The sequence below is a fragment of the Mustela lutreola genome, chromosome 2 (genome assembly GCF_030435805.1).
Source record: "Mustela lutreola isolate mMusLut2 chromosome 2, mMusLut2.pri, whole genome shotgun sequence".
In the NCBI taxonomy this organism is placed as follows: domain Eukaryota; kingdom Metazoa; phylum Chordata; class Mammalia; order Carnivora; family Mustelidae; genus Mustela; species Mustela lutreola.
In genome coordinates, this window is record NC_081291.1 from 68,672,835 (window position 1) to 68,694,790 (window position 21,956).

Genomic DNA, 21,956 nt, shown 5'->3' on the forward strand with positions numbered 1-21,956 from the left:
GAAATCTTGTTTTTCAGGTAGATGGTGGAACTTCAAAGAAGACAGAATAGGGTTTGGTCTAGGGCTGCTATTATAAGTCACTTAAGTATTCTGATTTGGGGAAGTATAGCTACACATATTCAGGACCCCCAGAGCTAAAATCAAGATACACATTTCAGAAATGTGAAGTCAATGAATGTTGGAAATGGAAGCCATCTTATTCCTAGGGCTCCTGCAGTATTAGGACAAGAAACTATAGTTGGTTAAGTGTTTGCCTACCACCTCCAAAATGATGCCAGATTTATTGTGCATAATTCATGAAATACGGTTTGAAGGTGATAACAGTGACACAGAAGCAAACACGTACTGGAAGAGAGAGTGAACCAAACTGATGGTAAAAACATGACCTTCCTCCATAAGGTCAAATAGTTTTATTTTGATTAAACACTACAATACAGTATATATCCATTAAAAAAGAAAACTCTATAATGTATATAAATTATTCCTTCCATTCATCAATTCTTTTATTTTCCATTACAGCTTTGGTACAATGTGATTTCAGTATATAATTTTTAAATACTTTTAGCATCACAAACTCAACACAAAGTACAAAACTAATAATCCAAATTAGGGATATTATAATCTACACAGTGGTATTCAGTGGTAGGAGAAAATCTTACCTTGATGAATTCATGTCACTAGCTAAGCTATAAAGGCATACCTAGCAGACATGACAGAAATATGCACCATTAACCAGCTATGATGTGTGTATTAGTCTTTGTTTTTTTTTTGTTTGTTTGTCTGTTTTTTTGTTTTTTTTGTTTTTTTTTTTTTACAGAATACCAGCAGCAATCATTTGAGTGTTGAGTGAATACTTAAGTCCTCAGCCAGTCTCCCACCTTGCTCCTCTTCCCTTAAAGGCCATGAGTAAGATCACAAGAAATGTACCACAGCCAAAGCACTCAGAATTTGACCTGCCACCCGGTGTTGCTCATAGTTGCACAGTTTGTCCTGCAGCTAGCCGACATCACGGGGACAGAGCTGGAGGGGCAGTGTGGACCAATCAGCCTAAGGTTGTTCTGAGGGGTCGGCGGTGTGACATTACAGTAAACAGGCATTCCAGTGGCTGGGAGTGACCCTTGACCTGCCTGGTTAGGTAGCATGATTGGCTGTTGGTATGACTGCTGGGGCAGTCCTTGAGAACCCTGGGTCATTGGCACCTGCAGAAGACACAAGAGAGAGCCCTTCATGAAGAGGTTTTGTGTGTCTGTCCTGTGAGCTACTGTATGGTCAGGAAAAATACTCAAGCGTTTGGGTCAGACCTAACTGGTCACCTATCCCAGTGTTCCCTTGTATCAGCTGTTTTACTTTGGGCAAGTCACTCAACCTCTCTGATTGCCTAGACTGTCTGCATAATGACACCTATGCCAAAAGCCACTGAAAGACTGCAAGCCTGATGTACAGTGCTGGGACACGTGTGGTGATAGCTCACAAGGTGTTAGTCCTGAGCTTCCTTCCTTCTTTTCCCCTTACACATTGGGGACTGCAGTCTGGACAGCTGGCTCAGAATTTCTGTTTGGAAAGCGATACTTCCATTGCGGTTCCATGCACACTAAGCAGCAGGAGCCAGACAGCAAAGGGAGCTTTGTCCCAGGCACCTGACTCGGTCTCAACCTGCAGCTTTAAAGAACATCTAATGTGGACCTGGAGGTAGAAATTGAGGCAACGGGTGCAAAGATTATCAGAGGAGGAGGGCAGAGGATCAGGATTTTATTTTGTGCTGTTTTGTTTGTTTCTTTGTTTAAGGGCCAGAAGTAGCTGGTGCAGCTAAATTTAACGGTCAAAGCTTTTCACTAACCCTTCACTTCCACTTCCAGTGTGTCTCAGAATGTAAATCACAAAAAGATGCATGGCATTTTTTAAGTACCCAGTATGGGTTGAGTAAGAAAATAAGGTTGGTGTAGGACCTATCCATGCCCTTTGAACAAATTCAAGATGCCATTTAAACATCTCTTTTAACTTAAAATTGTGGTAAATGAAGTTATGGAGGCTGTGTACAAAAATGAGTGGAAATTTGTCTTGAGGGCTTTTTCCTGATGAACAAAATTCTACTGGAGATTCTTCTTCCATAAAGAGAAGTTTATATAGAGCCACATTTAGCATGACATTCAAAAGCCACAGTAGTTAGAGAAGCATACCTGTCCCATTTTCTACTTAAAATCTTAATTCAAAGTCAACCATCAACAGAGGCTGGGCATAGCACCCACCACCCCACTAACCACCCAACACGGGACATACTCACAGCCTCCACTTTGGCCAGTGCTACTTTCTAAACCTTCTAAATTTTCCAAGCTTCTGATGTGCACCTGATAAGAAGACATTGCTGGGTAGGAGACCATCACGCTTTGCACCGGAGCTCCTGGCTGGTTGCTCATCACGCTCTGACTCTGGGGTGGCTGCTGCACTCCTATGAGGCCTTGGAACCCCTGTTGACCAGATAAGACTGGCTGGTAACCTGCAAAGAAAAAAAACCACCTTTTGAATTGGTTGCACCAGGAAGAGCGCATGTGATATTTCATGGGGTAAGAGCCCTTGTTCCCTAGTCAACCTTCAGACATCTCGCTCTCCCTATCAGCAATGTGTTATCCAAATGATTATTTCCTAAGAATGCAGTTTTTTGCTCTAAGAGTGGACAAGAGTAGGAAGTCACAAAATTCGCTGGTATTTGCATGCTTATGCAGAATGGTCCAATGAACACGTTGTGACAATGGTAGATGGTTTTATGGCACAAACACCATAACCTCTATTCGTATTTTATAGCTATCAATTATGTTTCTCATGATTTATTGTGTGCTTTGTTTCAATGATATTTGGAGTTTCACAAAATTTTTTTTTCTAATTAAATTGACTCATTCTTTTACTATCTCACCTTTCTGCACGAACTCATTCTACCCACAGATCATCAAACTGCCTAATAACTTTCTATTTTCCATGTTTTGGTGAATAAAATGATTCCCTACCCTGACTAATTCAATGTCCATGGTCTTGGACAAAATGCAGCAACAAGAGAAAAATATGGCATGCTTCTATTCTGCTCCAACTCCAGCTCCCGGGAGAACATTCCAGTAAAGCATTCTAATAAGTGATCATGTACACACAATAGATAATACAGAATATAGCACTCAAAAAATTTTATCCATCATATCCTTCTGAGAAGGTCAGTTGCTCTGGTTTCTTCTCTTTCTTTCTTTCTTTTTTTTTTTTTTTGAAGTGGATCATGATTTATCTGTTGTAATTATTTTAATTCCCACCCCAAGTGGTTTCAAATGCATTCTTAAAGGAAGTGAACTATTGTTATAAATTTTGGGAAGAAAGTTATGATTTAGGTGAAAATGATGTGGTGGTAGGAAAATGAAACAGATTCACTTTATGATATAAAATAGTCGTTCCAGATCTCATATTATTAACAGTACTGACTACTTCAGAGAAAGTAGAACTGCTATGTTAATACAATTCTCTGAGAGAAAATTTTAAAATCCTAGATTTTAAAAAAGATTTTATTTATTTATTTGAGTGAGAAAGAGTGCGTGATCCCAGGACTCTGGGATTATAACCTGAGCCAAAGGCAGACACTAAACTGACTAAGTCATCCAGGTGTCCCTTTTCTTTAACACAAACACCAACCTAATGTTTTACAACTAGATTTTAAAAATTGAAACCCAGTGTAAAAAATTCCTAATCAATACGTGTTTTGTTTTTTTTTTTTTTTTTTAGATTTTTATTTATTTAAGAGAGAGAGAATGTGAGCAAGAGAGAGAGGAGGGGGAAGAGAGACTCTAAAGCAGACTATGCTGAACACAGAGCCCAGCACAGGGTTCGGTCTCACCAGTGTGAGATCATGACCTGATTGGAAGCCAAGAGTCAGACGCTTAACTGACTAAGCCACTCAGGCACCCCCCAATTCTTAATAAATTACTTGGTTTTTGAGTGCATGTAAGAGTTTTAACTTTAGAATGAAGACAGGTAAAATTATAGTCTTTGCAGAGGAAAATATCTTACTCTCCTTTGGCATACATAAAACCACCTTTACTCATCTGAAGAATGTCATGGAGACAATGGCTTGCAAAGAGTTACTGAGTTAGGAGATCCGCTCTGTTCGCCAAACTAGATAGAAATAAGGTGCAATCCTTTGGAACACCTAAGAGAGGAGGCTGGGGAAAAGCCAAGCTGGGAGGCCTGACCTGTGCCTACCACTGGGCTGTTAGAAAATCACCCTTTGATCTTCTTTACATATCCCATTATTTTGTGTTCACAGTAGTCACCCTACTTCAGTTCCATAGTGGTTTTAACTTATCGAGAGATTATAATCAAGAGTAATGACCACCTCCCCTCCATCTACTTTGTGCCCATGGTACACAGTCAAAGCCCTCCCTGGACGTGCTCTGTAGGCCCATGTATGACTAAGAGTATTAGCTCAGAGGGCTGCATACCTAGAAGGTTTACAGTTACATAACCAGGAAAACCCACCAGACAGGAACAAGAAATTGGGACAAAGGCCATGTCATGGTCCACACTATCTCCCAGAATGCCTCATATACAGAGGCACTTGGCAGAAAATTATTTTAACATTGCAGATATACCTCGTTTTCTTGAGCTTTGCTTTAACAGGCTTTGTAGATACTGAATTTTTTTACAAATCGAAAGTTTGCAGCAACCCTGCTTCAAACGAGTCTATCAGCACCATTTTTCAATGGCATTTTCTCACTTCAGGTCTCTGTGTCACATTTTGTAATTCTCACAGCATTTTAAATGTTTTCATTATTTGTTATGGTGATCTGTGAACAGTGTTTGTAAGTCACAGAAAGCTCAGATGATGGCTAGTATATTTTAGTGCTCTCTCTCTCTCTCTATATATATATATATATATATATATTTATATAATTTATCTTGCCCAGCATGGAGCCCAATATGGGCCTCAATCTCCTGACCCTGATATTGAGATGTGAGATGAGATCAAGAGTCAGATGCTCAACTGATTGAGCAACTCAGACACCTCATCAATAAGAATTTTTTTTTTTTTAAAGATTTTATTTATTTATTTGACAGAGAGAAATCACAAGTAGATGGAGAGGTAGGCAGAGAGAGAGAGAGAGGGAAGCAGGCTCCCTGCCGAGCAGAAAGCCCGATGCGGGACTAGATCCCAGGACCCTGAGATCATGACCTGAGCCGAAGGCAGCGGCTTAACCCACTGAGCCACCCAGGCGCCCCAATAAGTATTTTTTAATTAAAGTACACAATTTCATTTTTAGACATGATTTAGACATAATTCTATGCTATACTTAATAGACTACAGTATAGTGTAAATATAACTTTTATATGTACTGAAAGCCAAAAAGTTCATTTGACTCGCTTTATTGTGATAGTCACTTTATTGCAGTGGTCTGGAAATGAACCCGCAGCATTTCTGAGGTTATGCTTGTCACTGCAAACAATTGTTTTCTATTATTTCCATTATCTAGAGATTCCACTCTAATTCATGTGTTTATTGGCCCTGAAAAAATTCTGTTGCTATTATGCTTTTATTATGACATGATTCCTAGCCCTATCAAATTTATGCTGACAAGAATTGTTACACACACACAAAAATAACTTGGTATGAATGTAGAAAATTCATCAGCAACAGTCTTTCCTACCATCTTATTCCACAGCAAAGAATCGGCAATGTGTGAACACACTTTGTAGTCCATGTAATGGTAAATACAATAGAGCCTTATTTCTGGCTGAAGAATCAAAACACAGGTTCAAAAATGAGGAATGTCTTTTAAACTTCTGACATATCTGGTCATAGAGTGAAAGCCTCATTGGTCTCAAGGGACCTTTTGCAGGACACACATAACTAAGATGGGAACAAAAAGAGGGAAGGCATGGGCGCGGGGTGGGGGGAAGGGGGTGGTGGCAGGTAGAGGTGCAGGGGTTTTGCTTCTGGAGATTCTATATGTATTTGCTTACTGAATACTTCCATCCTCTCACAGAGTCATCGTCAAAATGTTCAAAACCAAACTGAGGTGGCCTATGAGAGATTCATTTATTACACCAGCTCTAAACAAAAATTGTGGGGGGGGGGTGGATAGGTCTTCTGATAATGGAGCTGATTAGACATACAGAAATGGGCTGTCTTGATAGGACAAGGAAGCACAAGTCAAATAATATTCAAGGGGAGGAAAAAGCCTAAGGAGGCTGCGTGGCCTCATCCCACTATAGGTGCAGACCTGAAGGTGCGAGGCAGCACTGTGGAGAGCGCTAGTGTTAGCAAGACTTTGCAGTGGCTTCCTCCCCAGGCCTCTGCCCCAGGACTGGTGAATGTAAATATTGGCTAACAGCCCAGCAAAGAGCTACCACCTCTGTCTGCACTGGGGTTCCCGTGGCAAACGCACTTAGAGCGCATAAAGATTTCTGTGGGGAGTAAATAATGCTCTACAATCTCAAAAGGAAAACTTAGGTGAAAAGAATGCCCAATTTATATTCATGAATCCCATTCATTTCTCAATTCGATCCCCAGGCAAGAAATTTACACCTGGAAGGGTTTAATTGGAGGTGCCCATTTCTTTAAACTATGGTGGGCAGCAGAATGGTCTTTAAGACAGGAGGCTTTTTGGAATATGCATCTGAGCCCTGGTCCCAAAATAGACAAATGGAAAAGCGATAGTGGTGACCTGAGAATGAACTAGCAGCGTCTGCCCAGGACACAGCACACCCGAAGGCAGAAATGGCAGAGCCTGTGGCAACCTGCTTATCTCGTCTATTCAAATGAGAAATGTGTTCCAGTTAGTCAATTCTGAGCTGTGAAATGATCAGTTTTTCATATTTATTGAGGATTAGCAAGACAGAATGCATCTTACAAAACAGAAACAGCAACACTGTCTGCCCTGTAGGCTTGCTATGGAAATCATAAAGACATTAGCTATTTTTATTTCTTTTTCAGTCAAGATTAATTCAATTTTCAAGTCACATGCATCGTTTGTTTTCTGAAGGTAAAAGGGTTAGGAATGGACAAATGTCTCCTCGCAAATAAAAGCACGCACTCTCCTAAGATTGAGGGGTTATAAGATTTAAAATGTCTGAAAAATAAAATGAAATAAAATGTCTGGATCTTATCAATCTGAAAATTCAATAGTATTTCTACTAAAATACAACAGTTACCGAATACTCTTTGTAGTTTGAGGTTTATTCATTAATATTCTGTCAAGGAAATGGTTCTCTTGATAGAACACAATTATTAAAAATCAAAATGTAAATTGATTAGGGAATATAAACTGACATGATTGTGAATGACCTTATTTTAGCCAGTGTTTGAATACTTTGTTACTGATCCAGCCTTTTGAAATGAATGAAATGACAAAGTAATAAACTGTATTTTCAAGTTTTTGTTGCCTCAGCTGCTATTGGTTACAGAGGTAAAGATGGGGAAATGACTAGTTAAGAGAGCAAATATCTCTAGAACAAATTAATGAGAAGCTAGCCAGTTCTCACTATCTCCCCCAGCCCAGCCAAGTGGTGTAATTTACATGTTGTGTTTATTAAGCAAAATATCCTTAATGTGCTGGGATGTCTTTACAAATATTAAAATTAATTTTAATTGATTTATTAATACAAAAATTGCTTATCTTGGCTGAACCAAGATACAAATATTTCTCTAAGTTCCTAAGGAACACACTAGCTGTCCATGAATCCAAATTCTGTTCTTTGCACATAGTTTTGACATGGAGTTACAGTAGCTCAGCTGTGGCATGGCTGGTGAAGAATATGAAGAAAAACGCTTAATTCAGAACTGGCCTCTCCTGCTGCTGAACTCTTAGCTTGTGTGTTGGACCATTTCCCAGTATCTTCCCAGTTCGGTTCCTCAGTTTCCTATCAATTCTTTACACTTTCATTTTCTTTGACGATCTTCCATTATAAATTAGCTAACTAGCTCTTTCTTTTGATCAGTTAGCCTATTCCAAACAGTGAATTAAAAGCTTTGATCTTTTATCACAACAGTCCTGGAAAAGAGTCACTATTATTAAATTTCTTTTACAGAAGAGAAAGCTGACACAGAGAGGTGTAGGGTTTTGTCAAGATCACAGGGCTCCTGGGAGAAAAAGCTTGAATTTTAGTTGTGGCTTTCTGACATCAGCAACCCTGCCTATTGCTATGTAGAAGGCATTCTTATAATTCTTACACCCTAACAATTCCTTTAGAATTGTTAAGATGTAATCTATTCACTCAATGGTCGTTGATTGCATTCATTGTTTCTCAATAATTGAAACAATTAAGAGGACCAGACTTTTGATCCACAGTTTGCTGAAGGAGATCTTGTTGGTATAAAAGAAAGAAAATCAAAGTCTTCCCTGTCAAAACAAACTCATACCACTCAATAACAGCTTTAAAGTCTTATTACTCAGATTAGGGGATACTAGACAGGCAGATGGCTTGGAATAGGCTCAGGTGAGTCAGACTCTAGTCCCATCATTTACTTTACTTTCTAATAAATTGACACTGTAGCTTTAAATTACTAAGACCATTTCCATTAATGGCTTTTTTCACAATCTTTGAAGACCTGTATACTTACTCTGGACTATTCCCTCAAAAATGATCTTAAGATATAAGGTAAAAGAAACTTTTGCCTACATTAAATATAAGGTTAATCATTGGACTGTTTTAGGCAGCTGGTTGCCTCTAGGAAAGTCACTTGGCCTTTGGAAACAAAACTAGTATTCATTGTTTTGAGAGGCAGAAATAGGTAAGAGAAAGGAAATACAGAGATTCTGCAAAATGACCTACGATGTCAGATGAAGGCTTGGAGAAACCAAGACCTCCCAGGCCACTTGGAGATGACTATACTTCTTGGAATTTAAAGATGGCAATCATGCTTTCTAGTTCTGGGAAGCTATGACTTTCCTCCCAAGTGTTACTTGTAACTAGGTCATTGCCTCTAAGGGAATTCTTTTCACCTTCCTCTACCTATATAGTACCTCGGTGTTCAAGCTGGCCTTGGGAGTTTGGACATGCAGCATGGTACTGCTATGGTTTCCTGAAAGAAGAACATTGTCTTCTGCTTTAACGAGACGGATTTAGCATAATAGATGCCTCTTGTCTATCACCCCACCCTCATGTGAGGGGGAAGATCACCTTAACATCTTACCTTCAGGCCTCCGAGAACCAGAGGGTCATCAGATACTAAGGAAGACACCACTAAGGAAGACACCTGATTCTGACCTTTGCAGATGCTGGCCTGTTCTAATCCAACACCCACATAGCAAATTCCAGGGGAGACAGTGTCGCTAAGTGGGCTCAACTTCGACAAACTTTGTGTTCACCTTTTGAAGCACTTGCCTTTATGCCACACACTCTCCATTTATGTGACCTAAGCCCTAAGTAAGGGCTTTTTTTTTTTTTTTTTTTTTAAGATTTTGTTTATCTATTTGCAAGAGAGAGAAAGTGTGAGTGAGAGTGAGGGTGGGGAGAGCAGAGGGAGAAGCAGGCTCTCTGCTGAGCAGGGATCCTGATACAGGGCACAGTCCCAGAACCCTGGGATCATGACCCGAGCCAAAGGGAGGCGCCTAATGACTGAGCCACCCAAGTGCCCCATAAGTAAGACTTTTAAAACAGGAGAGCAGTATAGACTAGATTGGAAGACTTTTTTTTTTTTTTTTTTATCCTTAAACATGTAGAAAAATTAAGATATGGGATAAAAATACCTAGTCTAGAAATCATAATCAGATACTCTTCTGTTCTTGTATATAAAGTGAAATAGCACAAAACGGTCCTAAGACTTCAAAAATAGGAGTGTAAGGAACTGCTTTTTTTTTCTTCCTGTTAAAGCCCATCACAACTTCTTTGATCTTTGTGTATATGTCTGCCTCCACCTTATTTGCTGGCTGTTTCTGCAACGATCCTCTTCCTTTCCCTGTCATTTATTATTCTGGGGTGTTAATTTCATAGGCACATGATGCAGAATGACCTGCAGGGAGTCTGCACAGGAGCAGAGCTAACGTAGCACGAGTCCTGGCAAAGACCAGTCCATCCTAATGAATTCGAGAAAGGCTGTGACAGGCTCTAAGTGGAACTACGCTTCCCGAAGCAGTAGTTTTTCTTCACACTTGTTCTTTTGCTCATTAGCTTTCACACTGCACAGAGTGTAATTCTTAAAAGCCTCTTTCCCGTCCCCTGAGAACATCCATGCATGGGTCATTTTCTAATGGCAGTACACATCAGATGAACCAGCCTATTACTGGCAGCTCGGGGGCCTCATCACTGCAATTATACCATCCTGATCCATGTTATCACAACTACAAAGCTGGTTTTCTCTCTCTCTCTCTCTCTCTCTCTCTGTTTCTTTTCTTTCTTTCTTTTTTTTTTTTTTTTTTTTTTTTTTTTTTTTTAATAAGGGCAAACATGAGAGACATTGTTGAATGACTAGAGGAATGAATCATGCACGGACTTTGAATGAACGCCTCTGAGAGAAGCTGCCCTGAATCCCATTTTAAATGGAAGAGGCTGTCATATTACTGAAGTGATTCTCTGAACTTTCCCAGCCCAGAGTTGTTCAGAGAGCCTCAACAACCCAGAGGGAGAAAAGCTGCATAAAAGACCCACAAACGTTTTACGTTCCTAGCGAAGATGTTGCACGGCTGCATAGCTCAGGAGATAAAGTGGTGTTCCTGGATCCTTGCACCTTTGCCAGAATTAACGGTGGCTGTAAGACAGCCAGGCTGGGCGACAGTGGAGGCTATGTGAGGGCCTCTTTCCCTAGAGAGGGCGGAGGCAAAGTCAAGGTTGGAAAGATCTCTAATTGCTGCCTGCATGATATGATCCCCTGGTGGGTATCTTCACTGATGAAATGCTGTTGATTGACTGGCTCAAACAGGATAATTGTGAGGTCGAATGCCATGAGGTTAACATCACTGTGATCAAATGACCATCACTGTCATTGGGCTATAGGGTATAACTTGGCCCTAGCCGAGCATTGTGAAACTAAGTGCTAGGAACATAGATTCCATCTGTAGAAACCTACTCATCACTACAACTAGAACAACTAGTTCAAGGCAACCAATGGTGAATCAAAAGTGCCCCCTTTATATGTGATTTTTCCTAAGTCACCAAAAATAATAGTCTTTTTTCAATTCCAGACTGGCAGGATTCTTATCTGAACCTTATTCTAGTGGTACATTTAACCATAATATTGTTTTAGTAGCAGTCTTCTGGGAGTTAAGAGCTCTGATCTAGGGCAGAGACAATGAAGACCTGAACTAAAGCAGAAGAGATAGGAATTGAGCAAAGGGACAGATACTGAGAGATACTTGGGTTGTGAATTGTCAGAGAGTGGCGTCGAGGAGTTTTAGTGGTGTCACATGCTTGATGGACATGAACATGGATTAACTGACTCTACCACCATCATGAATATCAGTCATCCACTGGAAAACTGACTCTCTGAGAAACAAAAGCCCCAATTTGTAGTTCTTCCTGATTTCCCAGGTGTAAATATTCCCCCTCGTGGCCCATTTTGAGCTACAAACACCTTAACAATTAGCTGGGAAGGTTCCTGATTTTTAAACAATTTTTCTTATGGGCCAAAATGAGACAACATAGCAGAGTGGTACACCACTGACCTAAATTCAATGTTAAGCAATGAAATTTTCAGTTCAGTTCAGTTTCATCTTTTTTATCCTTCCTTCTAAAATCTTATTTACTGGGGTGCCTGGGTGGCTCAGCGGGTTAAAGCCTCTGCCTTTGGCTCAGGTCATGATCTCAGGGTCCTGGGATCGAGTCTCACATTGGGCTCTCTTTTCAGCAGGGAGCCTGCTTCCTCCTCTCTCTCTATGTCTGCCTCTCTGCCTACTTGTGAACTGCTTGTCAAATAAATAAATAAATAAAAATCTTAAAAAAAAAAATAAAATCTTATTTACTATTTGCTCTTTGACATTTGGCATAAGAACGATTATAAGAGCCATTCACAAAGTTTGGGTAAATGGTGGAGACCAGCATGGACAGAAACTTGCAGTACACTGGAATGGCTCTAGGATAAAAGCAGGTCTCAGATTCTAGCATCACTGACAGGGAGATTTACTTGTAGTATAAGTGATGAAATGGTGAGCACGTGATAGATGGCTTCCAGGAGAACATTTCGAACCTAGTATGAGAAGACGAGTAGGTGTTTGCTAATGGGGTGGGGTGAAGTGGGAAAAATCAGGATAAAGGAGGTAAAACATATGGAAGCAACATGTGAAAAGCCCAAAGATGTGGGGAATATGTTCAAGGATTATAAGTATGTAGAGGTTAAAAATGGGGAGAGTCAGTACAAGGGTAGAGAAAGGGGGCTGTGTTCAAACCCTAGGGTCTTAAGCATTATTTATAAAACTGGAACTTAACCTTGAAAGATTTAGGAAGTCATGTAAGGTGAATGATGAAATGATGGATGGCCTTTTCATGATGATTCTTCAGGAGTCACTTGGGGGTTACATATGTGGAGATAGGGAATCTCCTCCTGGAAGGCCATGGCAATCATCTATGGCAGAGACAATGAAGACATCCATTGCATTGATAAGAGCAGAGAGAATGGACACCTCAGAGAAATACTTAGCATGTGAACCACCAAACATAGGCATCTAGTTGCTGCAGGGAGGAGTGACAGAAAGGAAAAACCCAACTATCAATCTCAAGTCCTGGTTTGGTTAGGGGAGTTGACTGTAATGCCTTAATAATCAATAAAAGAGGGACAAGTAAGTGGAGATGAGCAGGGAACACATGAGCAAAAGGGGTCTAGAGCTCAGGCAATCAGCCTGTCTTAGGAGCGCACATTCAAGCAATCATCAGGACATAGTTGCTCTTGAAGACAGTATGAGTGAGTGCAGGCTGGGAAGACAAGATGGAGCCTTAAGGAAGAATATCATTCAAGTACTGATCTGAGAATCCAACACCTGAACAGAAGAGCAAGGAATGATGGAGAAATTAGAATAACCAAAAGGGAATGGTGTCAGCAAAAAAAGAGAGAAAAGTATTTCAAGAAAGAGAAATATGCCAATGATTACAGCTGTAGAATTTCTGAGAAAGAGAAGAAATAAGACCTTCAGTTAAAAAATATGTTGGTGTTCTTGACAAAAGCTAAGGCAGTGATGGGCAAAGCAGCTGAATAGGAAGGAAAAGGAAGAAAGGAGAGTTCTCTGAGAAGTCTGACAGTGAGATCAAGTTGTGGGCAGAAAACAGCAAAAAGCTAGAGGGGAACATAGGGTAAAAGGGATTTTGTGGGTTTGTGTTTGCTTTTAACATGGGATGAAGGTAAGGATTTTTAATCTTTTAGAAAATGAAGTAGAGAGAAAAAGATTAAAAATCTGAGACTGAATGAGAAAAATATATGAAGTTGTAATGATTCATAGCACATTAAACATCAAAGGAGGTACACAACCAAGAAGGCTGGGACCTGAGTGAAAGAGAGTCTGCATTTTCTTTCCCACCCATCTGATAAGTCTCAGTGTCACCTCCATTATTATATACCTCCTTTGACCCAGCAGTAAAATATCCTGGGTCTTTTCTCTCTGCCAAATTGGTTAAAAACACAAGACAGCTTGGAGAGATTATGAGGAGACATGACTAAACGCTGAACATAATTTTGAGAAGGCAACAGAAGATACCCTACATAACTTCTGACAAGAACTGAAGGAAAGAGGTCCTTCTTCATTTTATGAATCTTATTAGTGTTTGATTCACATGGGATTGCAGGAAGGAAATCTTGATTAGAGGTGAATGAGAAGCCCATGGTCCCACAAACTCTCCATTCAAAATCCATCAACAGGATCCATTGATGTGATGACATGCCCTGTCATGATGAAGTAGAAAATCAAGCAAAATTTCCATCAACTCAAAGCTGAAGCATACTATATGTATGTTCATCAGTAAGATGTTTTCTGTTACATGTTGGACACATTCTTTGAGCATATGTGCAAAAGTGCCAAGGGTTAATTTTTTCAAGGTCTAGTTTCTTCTGATTTTTCCATAAGGTCTGAGTAGATACAATCAGTCAGGTTTGAATTTCAGGATGCCTAAAAAGTTAAAAGTTCAATTTATTTACATTTAATTACAATCCAAGAGTAACTGATTGATGCTTGATCATGCAATGCACAGCTAAAATAACACAAAAGAAAACCCACCACAGAGTTTGATATAAATGTATGCAATCTACTTATACCTGATGTTTTCCAAGAACAGTTTGGAGATAAACATTTGTACTGGTTTCTTTATAGATAGAGTTTGAAGAATATGACTTCTGATTCCCTAATACTCCATCTCTTTGTCATTATTCAACAGATGACCCCAAAATAAAGTCTCTGGTATCAATGATATCACAACTCTGAGCAACAATAAAGAGACACTTTCTGCTCATCTCTGTCATCAGTGTGGTAATCCTGGTGACAGCAATAAGAAATATCTTTAATCTCACCATGTAGGGAACTGTTATTTAAAAGTGTTGTTTTATCTGGATTGAGAGAGTAATCAGAAGTCTTTAGCCTTGTCCACACAAATACAAATGGACTTATCTTTTCAGCTGACTGGAATTGGAGGCTACAGTCAACACTTAAATCTGATTTCACAATAATTAAAGTGGAAATGAAATTGTAGGACAAATGGTCTGTCCTGAAGCCTCTTTCAATCTTCCCTCTAGGGCAGGCTGTCTTCCCCATGACAGAGCAGTTTCAATTTTTAGTGGCCTGCTCCAGGGTAGGAAGAGAAGTGATTCAGATCATTCACTTGTGATTTTTTTCCTTCAATCCAAGACATTCAAGGGTGATGTTCACATCTCACACGGTTAAATGCTTTACAAACACCCAAATGGAGCATGAGCATTTTTAAATAGCCCCAACCTTTCTTGCCTGAAGTTCCCTTCTGGGCCTCAGAGGAACTCCCCTCCTGGCACAGCCAGCTCTCCAAACCTGAGGCAGAGGGAATCCTCCAAGCCAAACGCACCACTGCTCTCTTCAGTGTGATGAGATGATGTAAATACACTGGGTTTTATCTTTGGCAGACACCAGGCTATGCTAGAGGTTCCTCTGTGAAGGTACTATACAAGGCCCATCCTTACCCAGCAAGGCTGGTATGTTGGCATCTCAGAGCTTTGGGTTCTCACTGTTTCACTCAATCCTGCCTCATCATCCTGTCTCCATTTCTGATTGCCTGCTTCCCCACCCAGCTGAAACTCTCCCCTGGGTTCACAGTTCTCATTGTGTTGGTCTGTCTCTGAATAACATGGGTGGTCAGTTAAAACATAAATCACTGGTCTCCCATTTAGTGGGTTTGGGTTGGGACTTGAGAATTTGCATTGCTGACAAGTTCTCTGGTAATGCTAATACTGCTGGTCTGGGGACCACACTTTGAGAACCACTGCTGGGTCTGGGCTCTCAAAAAATATCTTTGCCTTGAATTCCTATTGTTTAACTCACTCATTATTTTCCCCCTTATAGAGTGAATGATGGGATCTGGCAAATCACACTCTGTGGGAAGCCATCTCTCCTCTTTGATATCATTCCCTTATATCTATAAAAATGAGACAATCCTCCTCTCATTGAGTGTTAGGATGGATTAAGAGCCCTCCTGGACGACAGACCACAGTACCTGGGCACCTGGCAATGACCAGCGTGTGTGACTCCCTTCCCCTGCTCTTTGCATTTTCCGTGTTGTATGGACTTGAACTGTATCACATACTCATTTAGATTTTACTTCCCAGGAAGACTACAAAAAAAATCCTCAGGAAGAGAAAGTCTGTATTGTGCATTTTTTCCTAGCCAAGTATTCTACATTTGGCACTTTAAGAGGATTTATTTACAGTGCTGATGAAGAAACTGTCCTTACACTCACCCTACAAGAATCCTGCAATGTGACATAATGGAAAATCAGCCAACAAACCAAAATTTGAAAGAAAAGAATGAAGAAGTGATGTACTCAGAAGAGAGAACCCAAAGCCCTGGCCAAGCACAAGGGTTGGCAGGAGGCAAAGGACTTGTCAACTCCACAGCAGAATTTCCTTAAGAAGCTGATAAGATGTCAACTACTTGCTCTTATCCCCTTTGCCTCTGGGAAAAAAAAAAAAAAAAAAAAAAGAAGTGGTTACTTCCACCAGCAAATCATCTGTTTTCTAAATTCATCTCTTGCTGTTGAAATGGAGGCAGAGATAGGCCCAGAAAAGGAAATAGGGAGAAGATCTGGGAAGGAGCTGACAAGGGGAGTGGAGGAGAGAAGAAAAAGTGCATCTGAAATGAATTATGTTTGTCACTCTCAAATCTGTCTGTTAGCATGCAGCGAGGCATCTGAGAAACCAGACGGGTTGTCTGAAGCCTCCTGTTTCTTTGGATGTAACTGTGAGTTTGCTAACCAATGGTCATGTGCCTTGTGGCTTGTACTTCAATTTTCTTTGTCCTAAAAGAAAAGCAAACAAGAATCCTAGAGCTCACTAACTTTCCCTGATATAGTTCAAGCTAATTTTCCTTGTTTTTCTAATACTCTTGTTGGCCACACTAAGCCTGTGGGCATTCAGTTTCACTGTGGGCCATGGGTCTGGGATTACCTGGTCCAACTAGCTCTGAGGGATGAGGCTGAGGTTAACAGGTGAAGAAAGCACTTGCTATAAACTGGAGACAAAATCTCATTTTCCTTTAGTTACTGCAAGAACATACACACTATCAGGCTTCTTCCAAGCAGGACAGACTGGACTGCTCAGAACATTTTTGTTTCCTAAATGTTCACGCTAAGGAATTGTGTTGTGTCATATTGGAAATAATCCATATGTGTTTCATAATTGAACAAGAATGCCATTTCCTTTCTACATGTGAAAACTCTACTGCTGTCATCATCTTATTATTAAGAGCTTGGAGAAAGCATCTCATGTGCCTGACCTGAAGCTCACCTAGTCTGTCTGCAATAGCTACCAACAGACTTTTCAAAGATAGCACACAGTAGGGCCTTAAGAAGAAAGAAATTAAGAGTTTTGGAGATTCAGGGAACTTATGAGTTGCAAAAACCATAATCAATCCATCTCTTTTGAAACTGAACCACTCAACTGTATCCCAATATTTAGATACAGATGTTAGCAGTTATTTTCCAATAGGTAACATTCCCAGGATGTCATATCATGGATTATTAGTCTACCTTGGCACTAACTCAACCCAGGAAAAGCAAGCATTCTCCTTACCTCATCAAAGATGGTACTAATACTTACAGATGCACCTTTCTGTACTCATTGAGCTAAGCACTTGTAAGTGGGTACAATTATTATTCTCATTTTACAGAGGTTGAAATGAAGCTCAAGGAATTGGGTAGATGGGTTAGGGGCACTTAGCCCTGAGGTACTGCACTGAAGCTTTCTCTCCTACCCCCCACCTCAGGACCTGGAAGCCAACAGAATTTCACTCAAACGATCCATCTGAGGAGATATTAATAAGGAGAACAAGTTAAGGGATGGACACATGAGGGAGGCACCCAAACCCTAAGAACACAGGGGGCACTGTCTTCACTCTTCGGCCTGAAGGTCTTAGCGGGGAGGAGCAGGTGTTACCAGAAGCCCTAAGAGCTGGAGGGGCCATCTGGAGAACCAACCACATCCTGCATCCCGGGCCAGGCAGGGAAGAGCTGATGGATCTCTCTAGTTCCTCTCTGCTCTCTTACTCCTGATGCCTTCTATTGCCAGAACCCATCTGGAAGGCCCAGGGCAAAGGAATCTGAGAGATGCAGTCTGCCGGGTAGGAGGAAAAGGAAAGAGAACAACTACATGACAGGGGGAGGCAAACAGAAAATAACCCCACCCCTTTCCTCCAAAGGTTACAAGGAGTACATATCTCTGTCAGGCACCATTTCCCAAGCTACCACACCAACCTGCTCAAATAAAGATTTTAAGAGAGTGGATAATGATTTTAGCAGAGTCCTCTCTTGCTGATTTATAGATTTTTTTTTTTTTTTTTTGCCTTTCAGAAATTATCCTAACACCTGATAATATGTCAGACTATGCACTTAGCATGACTGCTTTGGCAATTAAGTAAATGTTAACTCTCAAAGTTATATGTCATTAGGTATTAGGGCAGAATATTTGACTCCTTGCCCTAATTCTTGCCTTTCCATTTTGAGGAAATGACAATGTTTGTAGGGAATTGATAATAACTTAGGAAGTACTATTAAGTAATGTTACTGTTTAAATATCCTGTAGGGCAAAGGAAAAAAAAAAAGTTAAATTATGATTCAACCCAGGCAGTACTACTCATTTTGTTGAATCTGACCTTTTCCTTCACTGGTAGCAGAGCCAGATGGCTGAGATCAAATGGATAACAATGGGCAGAGAATATTACAGGGGGAATGAGAAAGGAAAAGGGAGGACCTAGTTTATTTCTATGGTGACCCAAACTGACCCATGCATTCCCTAAGCATATTTATTTGGTTTAGAAAGTGCTCTGTTATAAATTGGTCTCAAATTTAGCACATGAAGCCATAATTTTTTTTTCAAATATTTAAATCAACTATTGTCAAGATGAAATAGTATGAGGGAATACTTACATGAGACTTGACATAAGGTTTCTAGTGTTAAATCTAAGGAGTTTCTGTTTCCTAATGGAAAAATCACAGGCTCTGTAATCACAGACAAGGAGCTAACGTCTACTTTTTCCACCCATTGGCAGTCTGACCAAGGGAAGTTATCTAATGTCATTGAGCTGTGTTTTAATTGCCTTGTCACTGGGGGCTGATAATTCCCAACTTCCTAGGGCTTTTGTGAAAGTCAAGTAGCTATCGGATGATGTGACTAACATGTTCTTCAGCACACGGCATTTACTCACGGTAGCTGACATTTGTCTCCACCAAATGATGCTATGTAAATGAAACTATTTTCACTCCCTCCAGAATTATATCTTAGATGAAAAATAAACTGGGTGTTGATAGTACCAGGATGGTCTCCACCTGCCCCAAACCCAAAACAAAACAAAAATCTGAACCTGCTCCTTCTAACAGACAGTGGGGAGGCCTTGGTGCCCCAAGGTTCCTTAGGAGCCAAGGCACAATGATTAAGTGCAATTTACATGGAGGTAACCATGGAGAATGCAATGCCTCCGCTCTTCTCCCTCGGATTATGGAACATGTCCTCTCTAGTAGCAAAAAGCAGCAGAAGCAGTTCCGAACATGAATGTGGACTCTGTGCCCCACAGAGCAGGGATGGAAAGGGCAAGCTGGCCATACACCAGGGAGCGGATGTCCGGCGTGCAATTGTTTGTAAAGGCATTTGGGCCCAGGCTTCCAAGCACCGGTAGAACACCCATTTCTCGGTTGTAACTTTAGTATGGCCAGGGTCCTATATCCTTTCAGGCCAGGCTCTAACAGACTCAGCAGAATGTGAGGACTACATCTGCTCCCACATGAGAAACAAACCCAGCTCTCCTCTGCCTCTTGTTTCCTAATGAAAGCCATGCTTGTCCCTCCCATAGGGTTTGTGTGTTCCTCCTGATCAGAGTACTCAGAAAACAGAGCGCACTCCTTCATCTAAAGCGGTCTTGGAGCAAAAGGGTGCTGAGGGCACCCTGGGCTCTGGCAGGCACCTTTCAATCTTTTTCTGGTGACTTGAATAAGCCCATTTAATAATGGAGACCCTGTCATCACATCAAAGGTTAAGACACAAAGCAGCGGCCCCCTCCTCTGCTTCCCAGGCCAGCTGCTCTTGCTAAAGGCCATCTCCAAACTTGTTAGCCTGTTACAATGCTTCCCTACATGGAGAACCCCTGCAATGTTTGCAGAGCGACAAAGAATCTTCCACTTCACGAATTATTTCTAACCCAACCATTTTGTATTATTTTTTGTGCTAGATGATTAAGCAAGTGATTTTTTTGAGAAAAAAACTGTCTTTTCCATGAATACATTATTAATTCTATTATGGTATTCTTTCAAATGCAACATTTAATAATATTCACGCTATATAAGGGACAGTTTTACTTCTTCCCATTGAACAAGTGACATGATGTTTCATTTGTTTTCTATTTAATTATGTAAGGCAAAAACTCATGATTTGTGAACAAATATCTTTTGAAATTTGGGGACTGGGAACCAAATGAATAATGAAATGAGCACTTCAGTTAAAGACATATTCAAGTCCCAAAATGGTCTTGAAGCATGCTTTTTAACTTGACGTTTGGAAATTGTTATACTTTATACATTAAAAATCAACTGTCTGGTTTTGATGAATTTTGCATTTTGTTTCTAACTGATAAGACAAAAGGATTCATGCTGCTCACTGAAAGCACTTATCCATAAAAAAACACATGGTAGAAATTCCTTCTAAACAAAAAGCCGAATTGGATATAAAATGTCAATCTTTTAAAGTTTTTTTAAACTTTGGAATTTATTTATTTATTTATTTACTTTTTAAAAGATTTTACTTATTTATTTGACAGACCGAGATCACAAGTAGGCAGAGAAGCAGGCAGAGAGAGAGAGGAGGAAGCAGTCTCCCTACTGAGCAGAGAGCCTGATGCGGGGCTTGATCCCAGAACCCTGGGATCATGACCTGAGCCGAAGGCAGAGGCTTTAACCCACTGAGCCACCCAGGCGCCCCTATTTATTTACTTTTAATCACTAGTTTTTTATTTAATACATGTTGTCTAAAGGAGCACAAAATGAAGATTAAAACTGACCTCTCTCACTTCTAACATCTTTTTTTTTAAATCATGGAGGCAAATTTTGCCGTTATTTCTAGGAGGGCCATAAGTATCTATTAATGCCTGTTGCTCTAGTACAATTATAAATAGCCTTCCTTTTCACTCTCAAAGGTGTAAGGGTTCAGATGATAAAGAGTACTGTTACTCTGTATGTGTGTGTACATACTAACTGCATGATATATATATATGTATGGATATACACACATGCACACTGATAAATACAAATATATACTTTTACATACAGATACATTCATGTGTGTTTTGTGTGTGCATGCATATGTATATATACCTTTGTATACATAAATATACTTCTTTATGAAGATAGTGTTGACTTGATTTAGATGAAGTTAGAGGAAGGTTACTCTGTATGCCGCTCACAAATCCCACTGCAATATTTGTTGTTCTTTCTCGTCCTGTTCCTCACCAATGAGCTATTACGCATATAAGTTAAACAATGTATACCTTAGAATTAAAACAATTAGAAAGAGTTTGGCAGATAATTGGGTTCAGAACAGTGCCCAAGGCACGAGTGACTGAGTGACTACTAATGGCCGCCCACTCAGAGTACATCTTCAGAGTTATTTTTCTCAGGGGCGGGGAGTAGTTATATTGATTTGATGTATTAATCTTGTTTAAATTTGGCATATTTACTGTTTTTGACAGCAAGAACTCCCAGAAGCCTTTAAGTCCAGCTTTGGAATTGCTGTTTTATTCCCTTGCTAAGCTCTGCTAATCTTTGAAAGGAGAACAGGGCGCTATACCAGTAGACACCACTGACTGTTCATTGGTCAAGGACACAGGCATTTAACAATCTCAGAGAAGTATGGATCACACTGAGAACGTGATGAAAGTCTTGAACCCTTTTTCTAGTCAACTGTATCCAGACACATACCAAAACAAGACAAAACAAAATAAAACTTGCAGCAAAGCTCCCTGATTTTAGGAACTCCAGAAACCCCATCACAATATCCAGAATTTAAAACTCTTGATCTAGCCAGAGAGATGAGCAATTCCCATTCTTTGCCGTTCAAATAGAGTCCCCTTCTCGCTCCTCCAGCAAGACTCTTAAGTATTAAAAAGCAGTGGAAGACATGGAGGCTGGGCTTGAGGACTACACAGGAAGTCATTTGCATTGAAGAAGAGCAATTTAGAGCCACTTAAACAAGTTCAGGGGTCTATGACCCAAGAGAGACTACCAATGAAAGTACCACCCTCCTCTGAGTGGTCTTTGTGAACTGAACAGAGAAGGGAATTTGTCCCGATACC

At 40.3% G+C, this 21,956-nt stretch overlaps 1 protein-coding gene across 19 annotated transcripts in view; it reads right to left on the minus strand.

Annotated features, from left to right (window-relative positions):
• Positions 1–368: 368 nt before the first annotated feature.
• Positions 369–21,956, minus strand: part of ARPP21 (cAMP regulated phosphoprotein 21) — a 154,732-nt gene continuing 133,144 nt past the window's right edge. For all 19 annotated transcript variants that reach the window (XM_059162152.1, XM_059162166.1, XM_059162159.1 and 16 more), the window contains 2 exons: positions 2,346–2,494; positions 369–1,199 (listed from right to left, as the gene is read on the minus strand). In XM_059162152.1, coding sequence (XP_059018135.1) covers positions 942–1,199; positions 2,346–2,494 — 407 coding nt within the window. In that variant the 3' untranslated portion in view covers positions 369–941. The remainder of the gene's footprint in view (positions 1,200–2,345; positions 2,495–21,956) is intronic.